Source organism: Haliotis cracherodii, unplaced genomic scaffold, assembly GCF_022045235.1.
Source record: "Haliotis cracherodii isolate W230 unplaced genomic scaffold, xgHalCrac1.p SCAF_7, whole genome shotgun sequence".
NCBI classification, from domain to species: domain Eukaryota; kingdom Metazoa; phylum Mollusca; class Gastropoda; order Lepetellida; family Haliotidae; genus Haliotis; species Haliotis cracherodii.
Window position 1 is genome coordinate 13,806,695 of NW_027266330.1, and position 19,776 is coordinate 13,826,470.

General features: G+C 42.2%; 2 protein-coding genes across 2 annotated transcripts; both read right to left on the minus strand.

Annotated features, from left to right (window-relative positions):
* Positions 1–4,959: 4,959 nt before the first annotated feature.
* LOC139448675 (uncharacterized) lies at positions 4,960–10,747 on the minus strand. The gene is made up of 2 exons (XM_071230228.1): positions 8,210–10,747; positions 4,960–5,094 (listed from the first exon to the last, which is right to left on the minus strand). Exons 1-2 carry the CDS (start codon positions 10,745–10,747, stop codon positions 4,960–4,962), a joined length of 2,673 nt encoding a protein of 890 aa, XP_071086329.1.
* A 42-nt stretch (positions 10,748–10,789) lies between these two features.
* Positions 10,790–19,229, minus strand: LOC139448676 (uncharacterized). Its single transcript, XM_071230229.1, has 3 exons — positions 19,101–19,229; positions 16,234–16,428; positions 10,790–12,787 (listed from the first exon to the last, which is right to left on the minus strand). Exons 1-3 carry the CDS (start codon positions 19,227–19,229, stop codon positions 10,790–10,792), a joined length of 2,322 nt encoding a protein of 773 aa, XP_071086330.1.
* Between the last annotated feature and the right edge of the window lie 547 nt (positions 19,230–19,776).

Below are 19,776 nucleotides of genomic sequence, written 5' to 3' on the forward strand. Positions count from 1 at the left end.
TATAAATGGACCAATAAAAAATCCTTTCTCTTTCTCGGCTTGTAGTTATGACGTCACCTTGTCTGGTTGTATTCGTGCAGATATGTTTCTGCAAATCTTGGACACTACCGGTGCATTGTCTCCACCGGTGAAAAATCAGTTATTTAGGCCAGTCAGAACTTCAAACACAAAATGTTTATTTGGATGGTCAGTTAGCATGTCAGCCAGGACTGGAACATTGTCAGGTTGTGGGGTTTATGCGAGTCATTGCTTACTATGTGTGGTTCGCTTGTCAGAGACTGGATTATTAGTAGGGGCTCCACTAAGCCAACATCTGAAGGCTGGGTGGGTCTCTTTGCAAGCCGAACAGATGTTGGAACCTGCAGCCTGCATGTACACATTTCTACGCATTATAGTTGTTGCAGGTATGTACTCCTTGCTGAATAATGATGGCCCTGCCGTACCTGTCTATAGTTCTCTTGCCAGACGTTTGTGTGATTCTGCCTTCCAGGGTAGCCTGTTGTGTGGCTTGTGGCCTCGAACTAGCTAGGGAGGCTTAGGGGTTGTTGATTACCAGGGAGCAAAACGCTGTAGGGTGTCCGATGTGTTGGCATAGTTCGCGGGCCTTCACTCTTCGTCCTGTGAATAGTTAGCGGTAGAGTTGGTCGTCCGTCTTCCTCCAGTCAGCCTTCCAATTTTGCTGTTCCAATGATCCTGCCGCCTTAACAGAGAATCGACGATGGTATTGGTAAAAGAAATGGTCACCGTATCGTGCATGCATCGCGATGATGGCCCTCTGATATCAGTCTAGTTCCGTTTCTTGCATAGATCGCACCGTCTGTACTAGATCTGTAAATGTTGTCCGTTGGTCGGCGGCTGCCGGTAGAAACGTTTCCTGAACATGCAAAGTATTCTCTATGACAGGCATTCAAACTGACGGGGTGTTGTCATTGTGAGGCGTTCGCACAAAGTGGGATCGTAGATTGTCCTTGTACATAGTGACATACTGCTTCCTCACGAAACCTTTCAGTGGCCGAATTCCTAGGGTAACACATTATACGGGCTATTGTCCCATTTCGAGGTAATGTGGTCTATTGACTCAGGTCTTGTGTTGTTGTGTGGGTTGGTCGTGTACAGTGGTACCTCTGCCAAGCGATCTGATTCCCCAACTCTCGTCTTAATAATTACCTGCATATTCCTGTATGCAAGGGATCGTAGTAAGGTCCACCGTAGTAGTGGATGGCTTGAGGTATATACAAGTTTCATCTAGACCATCTATATGTAACAGACAGTATGTCTTTTGATTCTAACTTGTATAAATATTCAGGTATGTATGTATCGCAGCTGAGTGTGAAATATTTGTGACGTAACCGGTGCCTCTTAACGTAATTTTGCAAACATGAGCCAGTATGGCAGCAAGTTCACTTTGCGTTCTTTTCTTAAACAAACTGACCACCTCCGTGGTCTAGTGGTAGAGCATCTGCCCGGAGATCGGAAGGTCGGGGTTCCATTTCCGGCCGCGGCGTTAAAAGATGATGCTTGTTGTTACGCTGCTTGGGGATCAAACAAGGACTGGTCGGCTCGGAGACAGTATACTGTGTCTGAGTGGGGTATTCATGATAAACTGTGCATGGTATCTCAGCACGCACGCAAGCACACATGCACGTCGGTATATAAGTGCAATAATGTTGAACGTGACCTCAATCCTAAAACAAACAATCAATTCTTGGGTTTCTGCGACATTCTGAAGTCTTCTTGATAAATAACAGACACCAGTGATTACTCATTATTGTCATTGGGTTGTTTCGAGGAAATATCCGATATTCTCGTTTCAAAGCATACATCTACACGAATCCAAAATTTGACGTGTTTTTTTAAATGTTTTTTTTTTCTACTTCAAAGCGGGTATTGAACGACAAGGATACACATATGTCCCTGTGGCTTCCAGGGACTTAACACCATGTCCGTTACTTCAACAACGGGGGTTGTATTCCGCTCAAAACCTCAGTGACGTCATCGGTACTGTGGCGCGTGGATATGAAAAGCAAAAATGAAGCATACGGACCAGAATCGTCTCAAGCTCATGTAACTGATACACACAACTCACTCACTCACCCACAGCTCACTCACCAACAAGTCACCCACCCATCCACTTACTCACCCATCCACTCACTCATCCACTTACTGGACTCACTCACCCGCAACTCACTATTCTATTCACTCGCCCACCCACACACAACTGACTCATCCATTCACCTGAAACTCACTCACAAGTCACACACCCATCAACGAACACATATACTCAATCGCCCACTCACTCACACCCACTCGCTCGCCCACGCACTCACTCACACACAACTCACACATCCACTCACTCGCCCACTCAATAACACACAACTCACACATCCACTCATTCGCCCACTCACTCGTATACAACTCACACATCCACTCACTAGCTCACTCAGTCAATGTGGCTACACATAACTACTGAGGGAATAATATATAAAAGTCATGAGAAACAATATTGTTATCAAATGGTCGTATATCCCGTGAACATACGTCCTTAGTGTGAGAAGCGCCCTACAATCAGGATGTCTGGCAGGGCTATTCTTGCACCATGTGGTGCGTTATCGACTAGAAATACTTTAACATGTCGGGCTGGGAACAGCCTTGGGTGATTTCGTTATATGTGAAAACGCTTTCTACTCAAGGGGATATGGGTTGAAACCCCGTACCACAGGCGCGATCGAGCCTTGTACTGATTAATAATTATCTGCGGTTTTACAAAACATCATGTGAGACACAACATGCTGTTCTTCATGTTACATGTTTGGACAGACAACCGAGTGAATAACTCCTGACTTCTAATTCATAACATGGTTGTCACGGTACGTTCTCGTGTGTTATATAGACATGAGAACGTAACGTTAAAACCCTATATTATTGTACAAATTTTGATTTAGCATCAACCGCCCCCCACCCCCCCCCCCCCCCCCCCCCCGAGGGCATTGGTGAACACTGGCCTTAAAAGCCGCTTAACTTATACTGCAACTGTTCTAGCATTAAGCCTGTAATATTGAGTATTACCAATAAGTGTGGTAACACCCAATATCATCACTGTTATGACTGACGGGAGAATTATCCTTACCGCTTGGTAATGAATGCCCACAATGAACACTTATGACAGTAACTGAGAATATCCCAAGAGTAATGACAGCACACCAACATAACCTACCTACTGATTACACACTAGATGATATGTTGCAATTTAACATGTTATACACTGTGTGCATATCTGTACACTCATGCACTGAAGCAATGTAATAACACTGCAAATGGAGGCACTAATCATGAAGCAATTCATGGAGTGACGTACGGTGTGCACAGGCCTGCTGCCAGTAAGCATTTCGTGGCATGATATACTGTGTACACTACTGTGTACTTAAAAGGAATTATGTTCAATCCACTACTATATGATTCGCGTAAAATACAAACAAGGTGGTACTGTGTTCGAACATAAGTATAGTGAGTGAGTATGGTTTTACGCCGCTTTTAGCAATATTCCAGCAATATCACGGCGGGGGACACCGGAAATGGGCTTCACACATTGTACCCATGTCGGGAATCGAACCCGGGTCTTCGGCGTGACGAGCGAACGCTTTAACCACCAGGCTACCCGACCGCCCCTCGAACATAAGTATAAGTAAGTTCTTGACAGTGAGGGGAAAATGATGATATCACAGGCGTTCTAACTGGTATGGAAGATTGGACCAAATTACCCAAGGCACGATGCAATATGCTGACAGATGGACGGAGCTGCCTCATGATAAACAGGTAAGGTATTGGTCATGGCATAAAGCTTGACACTGGTATGGGTGATACTGATAGGACGGATCATCCCAAGTAGGAACAGATCAGCTTATTATCAACACTGTGTTTATGGCATCGATAAACATTTGACTGAGCCATAGCATGTTGAGCAAGTGCAATTGAAGTTTTTGGCACTTTGATGTAGCGTACGTAGCAGTCTGAAGACCACCTACCCAGCGTCTTGATCAAATGATCCGGAATTCTAGCGGCCGCGGCGGAAGTAGCTGTAGCGATCCTAAAGGAATGGCCATTGTACTTGTCTGGTTGTAAACCACTGGCTGCTAACATATTTTTGTGTTTTTGCACAAAACATTGTCTACTTAACACATTGCCATTATCCGTGACAAATCACTTGGAACCGCACCTTGTTGCAACCGCAGCTGTAGATAGGCTTGTAAAGATCTCAGGGGGCAGCAGATTGTGTTCAAATGTGTGATGTTGGTCGCAAATACAACCGAACTGATGGAGAGATTGACGTCAGGGTCAAACTTGTCACATGTGAATTCCCCACAACTGAGGAATGCAAAGAAGGCAGTACAAAACAGCTGTGAGGAGCCTTGTGGTATACTGAGAGATTGACGTCAGGATCAAACTTGTCACATGTGAATTCCCCACACCAGAGGAATGCAAAGAAGGCAGTACACAACACAGCTGTGAGGAGCCTTGTGGTATACTGAGAGATTGACGTCAGGGTCAAACTTGTCACATGTGAATTCCCCACACCTGAGGAATGCAAAGAAGGCAGTACAAAACACAGCTGTGAGGAGCCTTGTGGTATACTGAGAAAACATGCCTTGTCGCATTCTAGTTACAAGTCCGTCAAGCACATTCGTAGTTATGGGCAGCCGCTCCAGAGACCTGTCACCTTGAACAGGCTTGATAGATTTGATAACTGTCTGAACGCGATGCATAGGTGAAGAGTACCAGGGATCAGTAATGCCCCTTTTAAAATAACTGAACCGTATACCACATAGTGTTTAATGGTGGCATAATTGAGGCCCAATCTGCAGTGACAATGTGCCAAAATGTGCCAAAAGTTCATTAACACCTGCGGCAGACACTGTGCTGGCCAATGGCTCCCATTCATGCATATGAACGTAAGGAATGCCGCTAGACGGTTTGAGTTGTTTGTGACACTGCTTTCTCCCGCAGGCTGTTGAGGTCTTGACTGGCGGCATGGTCAGTCGTAGGAGGTCCAAACACATAGTTTGCATTGGGTCGGCTGCTGGAGCGAGCTTGTGTCAGCTGTAAACGAGATAGAGATCACCAATTAAGTTAAGGCGACCTGGTAGGTAAGTAGCACGAAGCACAAACTTGTAGGAAGCGGCTGTTAATACAAGTTTACGCATAAGCCGCATTATGAATGGTGTTCTTGAACGTGCTTTGTTCAGTATACCCACAGCTGCAGCGTTATCACAGAAAAACCTAAAGCTTTTGTTGCACCACTGTTAACCCCATATTGCTGCTGCCATAACAATTGGATACAGTACTGATACAGAGATGGATAAGTTTCCATCTGATGCTGAGAGTACATTCTCTGGCCATTTCCCTGCAAACCAGTGACCTTTGAAATAGGCCCCAAACCCCACAGATGTTGCCGCGTCAGTGTATAGCCCGAAATGGGGAGCTGCGATTTCATCTTCTAAGAAAAACAAACAAAAGTTCCAAGTTGTGAGGAACGTTCTCTACATTTGGAAGTCAAGGCGACATTCTTTGGAGATGGTGACATGGTGACGAAGGTGGGTCACTGGGTCGGCTAATCAGAGTAGGTAGCTGATGAAGGCTCTGTCTGGTCTGATGATCTGCATAGCAAAATTGAGGTGTCCAATCACAGAGAGCTTTCTTTTGGTGACTCTCTTTTCTGTTTGCACAGCCATGATAATTGTCAAAATTCTCTCCACTTTTTCCTGTGGACGGCGGGTTTGCGTGTTTAGCGAATCGAGAATAATACCCAGATGTTCCAAACACTGTGTGGGACCAACAGTCTTTTGATGAGAGAGTGGAATATTGAGTCGTTTGAACATGTATAGCAGTTGGGAAATTGTTCTTCCTCCTGCCAGTGAAGAATCTACTGTCAGGAAATCGTCAAGCAAATGAAGAATGTGAGGTATTTTGAACACATTTGTAGCAATCGAACATACAGATTCCGAGAGGGTGTCAAATAGTTTGGGGCTGAATCAACAGCCAAAGACTAACCTAGTATAGTAATATATTTGATCCATCCACAAAAGTCCATGAAGATGACAGACGGACGTGTACATTGGAATTAGGCATCAGCTATGTCTGCCTTGCACATGTGGCACCCTTTCCTAACTGTTTTACAATACTGATGGCATCATCCACGCGCACATAGGTGAGGGAATACTGCTCTTTGTCAATTAGCGAATTGAGGCTTGGATGCTCAGCATTGTCATGTGGTGCTGAAAAGTCTACTATCAGTCTCAGTTTATGTGGATATTTTCCTTCTACCACACCTATGGGATTGATCCGATGTGTATTGTATGGTGATTGTATAAATTGACCTATAAAAAATCCTTTCTCTTTCTCGGCTTGTAGTTATGACGTCACCTTGTCTGGTTGTGTTCGTGCAGATATGTTTCTGCAAATCTTGGACACTACCGGTGCATTGTCTCCTCCGGTGAAAAATCAATTATTAAGGCCAGTCAGAAGCTCAGCCACAAAATGTTTATTTGGATGGTCAGTAAGCATGTCAGCCAGGACGGAAACATTGACAGGTGGTGGGGTTTATGCGAGTCATTGCTTACTATGTGTGGTTCGCTTGTCAGAGACTGGATTATTAGTAGGGGCTCCACTAAGCCAACATCTGAAGGCTGGGTGGGTCTCTTTGCAAGCCGAACAGATGTGATGGAACCTGCAGCCTGCATGTACACATTTCTCCGCATTATAGTTGTTGCAGGTATGTACCCCTTGCTGAATAATGATGGCCCTGCCGTACCTGTCTATAGTTCTCTTGCCAGGGGTTGGTGTGATTCTGCCTTCCAGGGTAGCCTGTTGTGTGGCTTGTGGCCTCGAACTAGCTAGGGAGGCTTAGGGGTTGTTGATTACCAGGGAGCAAAACGCTGTAGGGTGTCCGATGTGTTGGCATAGTTCGCAGGCCTTCGATCTTCGTCCTGTGAATAGTTAGCGGTAGAGCTGGTCGTCCGTCTACCTCCAGTCAGCCTTTCAAATTTGCTGTTCCAATAATGCTGCCGCCTTGACAGAGAGTCGACGATGGTATTGGTAAAAGAAATGGTCACCGTATTGTGCATGCATCTCGCTGATGGCCCTCTGGTATCAGTCTAGTTCCGTTTCTTGCATAGATCGCACCGTCTGTACTAGATCTGTAAATGTTGTCCGTTGGTCGGCGTCTGCAGGTAGAAACGTTTCCTGAACATGCAAAGTATTGTCTATGACAGGCATTTAAACTGACGAGGTATTGTTGTAGGTGATACGCTTTGGCCATTGACACATAATCCAGTACACTGTCTTGAATGGTTTATTTTATAACTTCAGCATAGATTGATGAATACATTTTTGATTCAGTCTTGAATCATTGACAGATATTTTGTATTATGTTTTTCCTTCAAATTCCTTTACTGGCCCTTTAATTGTAAGGCCTATTGTTGACAGGTACAAGCTATAATAAAAAACAAATGGGAAATATTACAATTTGTAACTAAGGTAGTAAGTACATGTACATGTTATTTTCAACATTATTTTCCGGATTTTAAACAAAACATCTGTGATACACACTTCAACCTTTTCAACATGCAATTACCCTTTTAACACCATTTACATTTGTTATAGCATTGCTAGATATGATTTACATGTTGTTCCTTATATATATTGTTAATACTTACAAATTTTATGGGCCATTTACACCCTACACAAGTTCATGTCATTCTGTTTACGTCCACGTGCTTGTCCATGCACTGACCATAACCCGGATGATTAACCAGGACAAACCAAAAAAGTAGAGAACTTAAATGAAGCTCTCATAAAAGAACTAAAATGACTTATCCTCACAAGTGGTATCCTACATTCCCGGCCCCTTAAATGTGAAACATTTAACATTATAACTCCATATTAAGGTCATATCAGTCCTTCACATTCAATGTTCAACTGCTCAGGTTTTCATTTCCATCTCACATCGTGGTCTTTTGTTTCATCACTTTCATGCATCATAAACTGATTCAAGTAGACACACTTTGCTTATTGGCCTTATTAACACAGAGTCTTTAGTTTTCACCTCAATCGATCGCACTAGACCATCGTTGCCCGGAAACACATTTGTGATTCTCGCGAGAGGCCACACACATCTTGGAGAATTTTCATTCACAAGTAGCACTATGTCTCCCACTTTGAGATTCACTGTAGATTGTAGCCACTTTTGACGGAGCTGTAAGCCTGGTAAGTATTCCTTGAGCCATCGTTTCCAGAACTGGTCCGCAAGGAACTGAACATGCTTCCAGCGCCTGCGGTAAGTGTCATGTACTGAAAACCTTCCTGGAGGTAAGGAATTTCCTGATCTCAGCAACAAGATATGATTTGGTGTAAGTGGCTCCATATCACTGGGACTGTCAGATACAATGGTTATTGGCCTACTGTTGACAATTGCCTCCACTTCACTGAACAATGTTGACAATCCTTCATCATGCAGACCATGCTGTTGATACAATAATGCATTCAGTACTTTCCTCACGGTCCTAATCTGTCTCTCCCAAACTCCTCCCATGTGAGAGGCAGATGGGGGATTAAACATCCACTGAATTTCTTTCTGTAGCATGTGTTCCTGGATTTCATGGTGATTCCATGCACGAATTGCTTCTCTTAATTCCTTCTGAGCTCCTCGAAAGTTGGTTCCATTATCAGAACGTACTATATCTGGGACGCCTCTTCGTGCTTCAAACCGTCTCAAAGCATTTATGAAGGAATCCGTGTCCATGCTGTCTAGCTTCTCAAGGTGAATAGCTCTTGTTGTTAAACAGGTAAAGATACAACCATAACGCTTAACTTCGCTTCTCCCACGTTTGATCAGAAACGGTCCAAAACAATCCACACCCGTGTGAGCAAATGGTGGTTTTCCAGGTGTGACTCGGTCTTCTGGTAGATTTGCCATTTTCTGATGGGAGCGTTTTCCTTGTAATCGTTTGCATTTGACACAGTCTTTCAGTACTTTTCTGATTGTTCTGCGAGCACTGATGACCCAGAACCTTTGTCTTGCATGTGACAGAACATGCTCAGTCCCTGAATGACCTAATTGTTCATGATAACAACGAACAATCAACGTGACAATATCATGTCCTTTTGGTAGGATCATCTGATGTTTAGATTCTTCAGATATTGGAGCATTATTCAAACGCCCTCCTACACATAGTATTCCATCTTGATTCAAGAACGGTTCAAGTAAGTAAATTGGGCTTGATTTTGGTATGGAGCGGTCATTCAGAAGATATTCCACTTCAAGCCGAAATGCAAGATTCTGAGTGTACCTAACAATTTCAGTTTCAGCTTGTTTCATCTCGGAAACAACAAGAGGTTCCATGGAAATCCTTTCTTCAGAATTTCCCTCTCGGACACGTCTTAACAAGCAGTGCTTTAGTCTCAGTATCCAAGCAACCATTTTCTTGAGGTGGTACCAAGAGGAATATCGGCTAAGGAGTCGATCTGTAGTGGATGGTTCAACCTTATCAGAACTTGCAAAGTTGACCTTCACTTTCTTAACTTCCAAATCCTCTCCTGACACAGGAAGTACTGTTGGTGTTTTTTGCCAAGTATCTTTATTCTCCCACAGGAAGCTCGGTCCCTGCAACCAGTTTTCCTTTGCAAGTAGTTCATCAGCATCAAGTCCACGAGATGCGTCATCAGCGGGATTGAGTGATGATTGGACATATCTCCAACTTTGTGGTGAAGAACCTTCACGAATTTGTGTCACTCTGTTGGCGACAAACGTTTGGTATCTTTGAAAGTCATTTTTGATATAGTGTAGTACTATCATGCTGTCTGTCCAAAATGTAGATTGTTCGGTTTCCATTCGCAGTTCTTTGCGTAACATTTCATCAAGTTTTACACTCAGCACAGCCGCACAGAGTTCAAGCCTTGGTATTGTGATACTTTTGATTGGCGCTAATCTCGACTTCGCCATCAGAAAGGAGCAATGGATTCTTCCACATGAATCAACGATCCTGACATACGATACAGCACCATATCCTGCTATAGAAGCATCCGCAAAATGGTGTAATTCAGCAGACATCATTTCACAAAAGTCATTTGGAATCACACATCTTGGGACAGTGAAGTCTTCAATATGACACAGCTTAGACAGCCAGTTTGACCACCTTTCATGGCTGATTGATTCCAAAGCGGTGTCCCATCCTTTTCGGAGACGACATTCATCCTGAAATATCATCTTTGCCTTTAAGATCAGTGGTGACAAGAATCCTATTGGATCATAGACAGAGGTAAGTATACTGAGGAGACCTCTCTTGGTTGCAGGCCTATTCTTTGGTTGGAATTTGAAACCAAGCTGATCAGTTTCAGTGTCCCATTTCACGCCAAGAGCCTTCTCTTGAGGGAGCTCATCATCGCACAGATTGATGTCTTTCAACTCTTTGGCTCTTTCCTCAACTGGGATACTCTGGAGTACTGTTCTACTATTACTGGTCCATTTTGTGAGTCTAAAACCTCCTCTCTGTAGGAGATCACACACATTCTGAACCAACTTGATACCTTTCTCCTTGGAATCAGCAGATTTCAGACAATCATCTACATAAAAATTGTCAGTAACAGTCTGGATTGTATCTTTATCAAAATCATCCACATTGTCTGCTGCAGCTTTCCTCAGTGCATAATTGGCACAACTGGAGCTCCATATGCCACCAAATAGATGTGATGTCATCCTATAGACCTCTATATCTCCACCTAGTTCACCATTCTTCCATCAAAGGAACCTCAAAGCATTGCGATGTTGATCAGCAACCTTTACTCTGTGATACATTGATTCAATATCACCGGCGATGGCAATCCTTTTCTCACGGAAGCGCAACAGTACACCCATCAAAGTATTGGTTAAATCTGGACCTTGATGAACTGATTCATTTAAGCTGATTCCACCAAACTTGGCTGAACAGTCAAACACAATTCTGAATTTCCCTGGTTTCTTGTCACTGGTGACTACATGATGAGGGAGGTACCAGACTGATCCTTCATCAATACATACTTCATCATCAGGAACCTTCTCTGCATAGCCTTTGTACACCATGTCATCAATACCTGCTTTGTAATGCTCATACATATCATCATTCCTAGACAGCTTTTTGGTTAATGATACTAGGCGGGTTTCAGCCATGCAGAAATTGTTAGGCAAATTTGGGGGATTTACGTTGAAAGGTATAGGTAACTTGTAATGCCTCTTCTCCCTCTCAACAGTATTGTCCCATAATTGAATGACCTGCTTGTCATGGAATGAAAGTTGTGATCTTCCATCACTCACATTGTCCAGATGCCAGAACTTCTCGACTTGTGATTCTAAGTTAGCTTCAACTTGCACAAAGTTGGACGTCATGTCTTGCTGAATGCCTCTGTGTAAAGGTCCATTGATGGCCCATCCAAATATTGTTTTTGTGGCATAGGGCTCATCAGCTTTCCCTGATCGCACCTCAAGTGGCGTTAAAACTAACGGATTGTCTTGACCTATCAGCACTGTCACTTTAGCAAATTTGCCTTCAACCATGGGTAGATCAATCCCTTGAAAGTGTTTCCATTTGTCAACATCACACTGTGATACAGCGCTGCCTTCCAACACAGGCATCTGAGAGACCACAAATACATTTGACATGTTTGTAGCATGTCTTCCATTGATGTCTGTTAAGCTAAGGGAGACAACCTCTGTCTGAGACTCATAGCCTTTGTCAGTAAGAGTATTTAAAGAAAGCATAGCACCACTGCCATCCAACTTCAAAGTATTTGCCAAGTCTTTGGAACAAAAGGTATTTGTGCTTCCTGGGTCCAACAAAGCACAAGTCTTAATTACTTCATGTTCACTACATCCTTTCACACAGACAGGAACTATGGGGAGAGCTATTCTTGTTCCTCCGGCCCCATTGACTCCATACACTGAACTTGACTGAATCTTGTTCTCTGCATGCTCACTGCACCTTGAAGATCGTAACATGGGATTCATATCCTGGCTGTCTGGCATCGGCTCTTTAACGGATTTCAAAGATGTCCTTGAACTGTCATGGAGCAAACTGGAGTGCTTCCGGTTATGTTGTTTACAACTGCTATTGTCACACATGCTGTCCTTCATACATCGAGATGACAAATGCCTTGATGAGAAACAATTAAAGCACAACTTCTGTCTTATTGTAAACTCCAGTCTCTTCTGTAAATTCATCTTCTTGAAAGTAGGACACTGGTAAAGAGGATGACTGCCAGTACAACATTTACAAGCTCTCTGTGGCTGTTCATGAAGGTTTCTGTTTTCCTGAGTAATGTTCCCTTGTGCAATAAAATTGGAAGCTGACTTACACTTGAAGCTTATCCTTTGTGGAGGTGGTTTCTCTGTAGAATCCTTTACATTGATTCCAAACACCGGGTCATCCAGTTCTTCAGCAACAATTTCTATAAATTCAGCAAGATACCCAATTCCTGGATACTGACCATTGCGCTTTAAAACATTTACAGCTTCTTTTCTCCATCTACCTTGAATGAAGAAGGGAAGCTTCTCAACAATCTTTCTCATCCTCAATTGATTGTCGATTTCGCCCAGCCTGCTCATTGCTGTAAGTGAAACCACACAGCTTCTCACAGAATCCGCATATCTTCTCAGTCCCGCACTGTCATTAGGTTTCAAGTTGGGGACGTCTGTCACCTTATCCACCCATGCTTTAGCGATGACATATTGATTGCCAAATCTCTCCAACAGTAACTTTCTGGCCTGAAAGTAACCAATCTCTGGATTCATGATTACACAGCACTCTATAACCTCTTGAGCATGCCCAGTGCAGTACTGTAAAAGCCTATTCAGTTTAGCACTATTGCTGATTGATGTTTCCCCTATACTAATGTCAAAAGACCTGATGAATGCCCAGTATTGCAGAGGATTTCCATCAAATTTCATGATTTCAACTTTTGGCAACTGAAGCAAATGTAACATTTCATACTGCGTATTATCTGGCTGTGGTGGTTGAATAGTATCATTATGGCTTGTCCAAGACACTGCATTTGGATTGAGATGCTGATCACTCACTCTTTCTGTGGGTATTGGGTTACTTGACACTAAATGCACTGTTTTGGGATTTGTGCCCATTATACCATCATCTTTAACAGAAGGGGGTCCATCGATTTCATTGATTGCCTTTATTTCAGCTTCAGCGGCTGCAAGCTCAGTCTCCATTTGAAGAGTCTCTTCTTGTAATTCAAGTTCAAATTTCTTTAACTTCAGTTCCTGACTCTTCTTCAGAGCAGATTGTTTGACTTTCAGTGCAGCTCTCCTTGCTGCAATCTTCTATCTCGTGCTTCCACTACTTGCATGGCTTCCTACCTGACTCGCTGAATCACTTGGTTTTACTGTATCATGATGCCACATCTGTACACTAGACATCACTGTTTTCAGTCTATCTGACATCTTATTCATGTACATTTCTAGTTTACTAATCTCTTCTGCATCATCTTGCACTATCTCCTTCAGCTGATTTACTTTCTGTGTCAAACTGTCAAAGATTTTCTCAATTGATTTCACTGATCCTTCAACATGTTCAATGTCTGTTTGACTAGCATTCTTATTTACAATGAGACCATTTATCTGATTTTCAGTTCTGGTGAATGCAGATTGGATACCCGCTCTTTCTTTATTCAGTTGAATTATCCTTTCACTCTGAACTTCATCTTTATTTATTGTTACATTAGACATTCTGTCTCTAACAATCCAGCTGTCTGTGTCACTTCTAATGTCTGATGATAACATTCTTTGTTATGTATAAAAATTTCTTGTACTTTTATGTAGGTGATACGCTTTGGCCATTGACACATAATCCAGTACACTGTCTTGAATGGTTTATTTTATAACTTCAGCATAGATTGATGAATACATTTTTGATTCAGTCTTGAATCATTGACAGATATTTTGTATTATGTTTTTCCTTCAAATTCCTTTACTGGCCCTTTAATTGTAAGGCCTATTGTTGACAGGTACAAGCTATAATAAAAAACAAATGGGAAATATTACAATTTGTAACTAAGGTAGTAAGTACATGTACATGTTATTTTCAACATTATTTTCCGGATTTTAAACAAAACATCTGTGATACACACTTCAACCTTTTCAACATGCAATTACCCTTTTAACACCATTTACATTTGTTATAGCATTGCTAGATATGATTTACATGTTGTTCCTTATATATATTGTTAATACTTACAAATTTTATGGGCCATTTACACCCTACACAAGTTCATGTCATTCTGTTTACGTCCACGTGCTTGTCCATGCACTGACCATAACCCGGATGATTAACCAGGACAAACCAAAAAAGTAGAGAACTTAAATGAAGCTCTCATAAAAGAACTAAAATGACTTATCCTCACAAGTGGTATCCTACATTCGTCATTGTGAGGCGTTCGCACATAGGGGGATCGTAGATTGTCCTTGTACAAAGTGACATACTGCTTCCTCACCTTTCAGTGGCCGAATTCCTAGGGTAACACATTATACGGGCTATTGTCCCATTTCGAGGTAATGTGGCATAAGGGCTGTTATCGGAGGTAGTCAACGTGGTATGTTGAGCATAACTTTACCTAACTTTCATAGCTTGTGAGTAGACGAAACTTCGATTTCGTCGCCGCACACTTCTTGCGTTATGAGGTCAGTGTCCTCTTCGTTATCGATTTCTTCAGGCCTGGTGACTGTGCGCGATCTTCGTGACCGCGTTTTCCTTGTCGGTTGAGCCATCGTAAATGCATGTACCAAGGATGCTTACAGCATAAAAATTGCTGTCGGATACGTCTTTGCACATGCGCTATATAAAACAAAGAAACATGAAATAATATTGGAACTTCCTGTCATGCGCACGTTAATGAATCGCATGGTTTTCTGTGTCAACACATCTTAATATAATACATACTTCAATTGGGCAATGACGAGTAACAGTTAACCCCTTATAAGTTGTAAATATAAAAACATTACTGGGTGCTTAATATTAAGGTAAGGCATTCACAAATTAATAAAGAGTATTGTCACGACGAGTATTTCATGATAGCTATTCAAATCACGACGAGTATTTTTTGATAGCTATTCAAATTACATGTAGTTTATGCCATGGTCGTTTCTCCAACCATCATAAACAACGCCATTTTACATCGGCTGGATACAAAAGTCCATGTTGCAGGTGGCTTCTAACACATGCATCGCATACAATCATCGATGTTGCAGGTGGTTACTAAAAAATGTAACAGGTGTAACTCGTCCACGTTGCAGGTGGTTACATACACACACATTACATACAGTCATTGAGGTTGCTTGTGGTTACTCACAAATGCATCCCAAAGCTCATCGATGGTGCAGGTGGTTACATACACACACATTCGCATCGCATGCAATCGTCGATGTTGCAGGCGGTTACATACACACACACATTCGCATCGCATGCAATCGTCGATGTTGCAGGCAGTTACATACACACACATTCGCATCTCATGCCATCGTCGATGTTGCAGGCGTTCAATATTCAATACAATCGTCTACGTTGCTAGTGGTTACTCACAAATGCATCGTATACAATTGTCCATATTACAGGTGGTTACATACAAACACATTCCATACACTCATCGATGTTGCAGGTGGTTACATACACACACATTCCATATTGTCGTCGATGTTGCTAGTGTTTACTCACATATGCATCGCATACAATCGTTGATGTTGCAGGTCGTTACTCACAAATGCATCGTACACAATCGTCGATGTTGCGAGTGGTTACTCACAAATGCATCGCATATAACCATTGATATTGCAAGTGGTTACACACACACACATTCCGTACAATCGTCGATCTTCCATGTGGTTACATGCACACACATTCCATACAATCAGTGATGTTGCTAGCGGCTACTCACACGCACCGCATGCAAACGTCGATGTTGCAGGTGGTTACTCACGAATGCATCGCATACAATAATCGATGTTGAAGGTGGTTACACACACACACAGTAGGCGATGAGGTTACACACACACAAACACACACAAACACACACACGTCTGCGATGGTTAAACACATACATGTGTCTTTGTAATTGGGTGACTATATTTATTGTCTCCTCCCGGCATACCACACACCCAGATACTGGGAGACAGGACAGGTGTACTGTGATATTTGGGTTTCTTACCAGTCTCGCTCCTGGGGTGTCCATGAAGATGGCTGTGGCAGACACGGGGAGGGGAGTCTCTGTACCTCGGTGTGGCGGGAGGAGGAGCCGGGCGAGTGTCACCAGAACACCATGTCCCTCACTCCCGGCACACAGGCCACCCTCCACTATGGCGTGGTGCTGGATGTGGGGAGGGGCAGGCTCGCCTTCATCGATCTAAACAGAGGGATTGTTTTAGCGAAGTATGATGAGAGGTTCGGGGAAGACCTATACCCCGTGTTTAGTGTTGATCCGCCGTCAGGTGTCTGCAGTGTCAACATGGAGCTGATCAGCGGGGACAACATCGCCATCACTGAAACCGAGATGTCACTGGTTCATGACGCGCTGACATAGGAAATAAACAAGACACGAGACTGTGTGAAGTTATCAGTGTAACCAGAGACCATATAACAGATTATTATATGGTATCTGGTGTAACTGAGAGATTTATATCAGCTGCTTCAATGAACTGTACTAACTGTGAGAAGCGGACATATAAGTGTCTGGTTTCTATGTTATTTCATGTTCACAAAAAGTAACCAAGTGATGTGTGACTGTGTGAAGCTATCAGTGTAACCAGATACCATATAGACTCAGCAGTAAATCTGTGGCTGCAGACAGGGAATCTGTTAAATTTAAACACACTGGAGGAGGAATAAGAATCTACCTCAATGCAGGAACTCTTCAAGAGAAATTGTGAACCTCTGTACTGCAAGAAAGACATTGCAGCAACAAGAATCAACAGTGTTGACAGAGGTGGTGCAAAAAGTGAGACAATCTACATGACTACCCTGATTGCCTCCCCTGATTAATGGGTTACACTCCACATCTGTAGCAGAAATGTATGCGGATAACCCAGTTAAAAAGCGGAATACAACCTCATACAGAATATGATCGTGGCAACAAAAAGAATGTCTGGACTTCTACATCGTCTCAGTTGAGGAATCATAACTGCAGCATGTGCTAAGCCAGTACTACCAGGCCAACATGGCCGACATGGAGAGACCCCAAGTTGACCTGAGGGACATCCCAGCAGAAGAGTGCCAAGGACATGGAGTGAGTGAAATCAAAGTAACTAACTTAACATTTAACAGAGGAAAGGCGCCCAGAAAGAAAATAGACAACCTTCAAGATACCAGTAAAAATGTTTCTCTTGAAGATGTATACTCTGACAGATGCTGTAATGTTGTTTTAAGGACTGTCATTTTTTAAATTTATAGATAAGCAATTTTCCAACTATACTGGGTATCCAGTGAGTCGGACATAAATATCAATACAGAATGGAAAGAACACAGGGACGAGATAGGGGCTATATGTGAAGATAAAATTATTGTCTTTTTTTTAATTCGGTATCAGATCGGTATAAGAGATATGGAACCCTGCATATCTACCGGAACTCAAACAGGCTCCAATTCCAGGGGATAGGAGCAAAAGATTTGTACGAAAGGGAAGTCCCCAAATTCATATCACTCGTGCAGGACATCTGAAATCTACAAACACTTATGGCAGAAGAAGACAGGACATCCCAACTTGTGAGGGTCAATGCTGACAAAACTGAGATTACCCAACAAAAGGAAACCAATAAAATGACCAAATCAAAATCATCAAGAAAGACGCAGGATTTCGGAAGTATGTTGACCTACCAGCACTCTGTGAACTCACAGAAAGAGTCTTTCACTGCACAAGAAGCTCGCCTCGAAGGACACATGATCTCAACTGAACGACTAATCAAAGACAATTCTATTCGAACAGGCAACAGGACTTAAGCACTTGAATGTGACTTGGCTGGTAAATTTGAAGATCTATTTCTAAAATACACTAAAATGGAAAAAGAACTGGAAATGTTAAAATCTGAACCTATTTCAGATACCCAAAAGACATAAAACCATGCAAGAATCCATCACAAAATTAGTCCGATCCCTGGAAGAGTAGCGTTCTGTAACCCCCCTACCTCCCGAGTGAGTGAGTGAGTGAGTTAAGTTTTAAGTCACATCGGCAATATTTCAGCCATATCGTGACTAGCAATGGTGAAGTATAATACATGGATTGAAGCTTATGTAAAAACCTGTCAACGAGGGACAGTAAAATAACTAGATATATCACAGAAATAAATGTAAAACTAGTATTTAATCATAAAATCAATAGCACTATACAAAACATGACAGTATAAAAACGGGCTATAGATCGCCAGCAACTGAAGGTAGATCACCATGCTAGGGTCCTTGGGGACTTACAGTACTTTTGCTACCTGCATGGACCCCAGCAGGATTTACACCATCCCTTCAGTGGTTGGCGATTATTGTCAATTTAGCCGAATTAAAAGAACATATATCCTGCAATTAAAACCATGGTAGTAATAAATACACTGTGAATGCCGTGGACTTACGTACCATCTCCGGGGGACAATTATTTTACACTACTTCAACCCCCTTCGAAGTACAGCCACTGACAATCTTAGTTATCCAATTTATTCGACCAGTATTAAAAGATCATTTATTAATTACAAAACACATTTATCAAAATTTATGTACAAGTTCTATTTCTTTTAAAAAGTTAATTATTAAATGAGACGAAACATTATTAAAAAGATCCATTATTGAATTTGCACTGAAATATTGATCCCTTGTGATGGCAAAATCAACACAGTCAAGCAGGATATGCTTGACGGTGATTCTCTCATCACAAGGGATACAAAACGGAGGATCCTCACCTTTCAATAAATATTCCTGCGTATATCTTGAATGGCCAATACGACATCGTCGCATAATGACCTCTTCAAATCTGGACTGACAGCCCAAGTAGGTGTAACCGATATTTGGTTTAATTTCATGTAATTTATTGATACCTACTTGGGCGTCCCACTTCTGCTGCATTAAATCTCGGATGTAAGATCTGATTACAGGTTTATAATCAGTATATGGGATGAGAAGTGGTGTCACAGATTTGTTGAGTGCTTCTTTTGCAGCAGCATCGGCCATTGTGTTACCTAAGATACCAACATGGCTGGGTAACCAACAAAAGACGATGTCATATTGGCCAGTAGCAAGATCATTAAATAATTCTATAATTTCGTGTAAAAGTGGATGTTCATATGAAATATTCTTAATGGCTTGAAGACAAAAAAGGGAATCAGAAAATATGATGAAGTTATTATGTTTGGACTGAGTATTTATATATTTGAGAGCTGTTAATATTGCCTGCGATTCTGCTGTAAAAATGGAACTGTCATTTGGTAATCTGGATGATATGGTTCTGGATCCAATGACGGTGGCGCAAGCAACTGCGTCACCATCCTTGGATCCATCTGTAAATATAGACTTATAAGTATTGTATGCACTTCTTAATTGATTATATTCTTGCTGATACATGAGTTGATTGGTGTCTGATTTCTTTAGTGCCGTTAATGAAAGATCTACCTGTGGCTTTACTAGTTGCCACGGAGGAGACGAGAGTAGTTGAGTCTGAGATATGATTGTGAGATCAATATTTGCAGCAGAAATGTCAGGTTGTATTCTTATTCCAAGG

Excerpts from the sequence above, each read along its gene's own strand:
- LOC139448675 (XM_071230228.1), bottom strand. The coding sequence starts at position 10,747 with ATGACATCACATCTATTTGGTGGCATATGGAGCTCCAGTTGTGCCAAT. Across the intron at positions 5,095-8,209 it reads AATCTACAGTGAATCTCAAA|CTGACACAAGCTCGCTCCAG; the intron begins GTGGGAGACATA and ends TCTCGTTTACAG.
- LOC139448676 (XM_071230229.1), bottom strand. The coding sequence starts at position 19,229 with ATGGCCGATGCTGCTGCAAAAGAAGCACTCAACAAATCTGTGACACCA. Across the intron at positions 16,429-19,100 it reads AGCAGAAGTGGGACGCCCAA|ATCGATGAAGGCGAGCCTGC; the intron begins GTAGGTATCAAT and ends CCCTCTGTTTAG. Across the intron at positions 12,788-16,233 it reads ACACCCCAGGAGCGAGACTG|GCCAGAAAGTTACTGTTGGA; the intron begins GTAAGAAACCCA and ends GGTTACTTTCAG.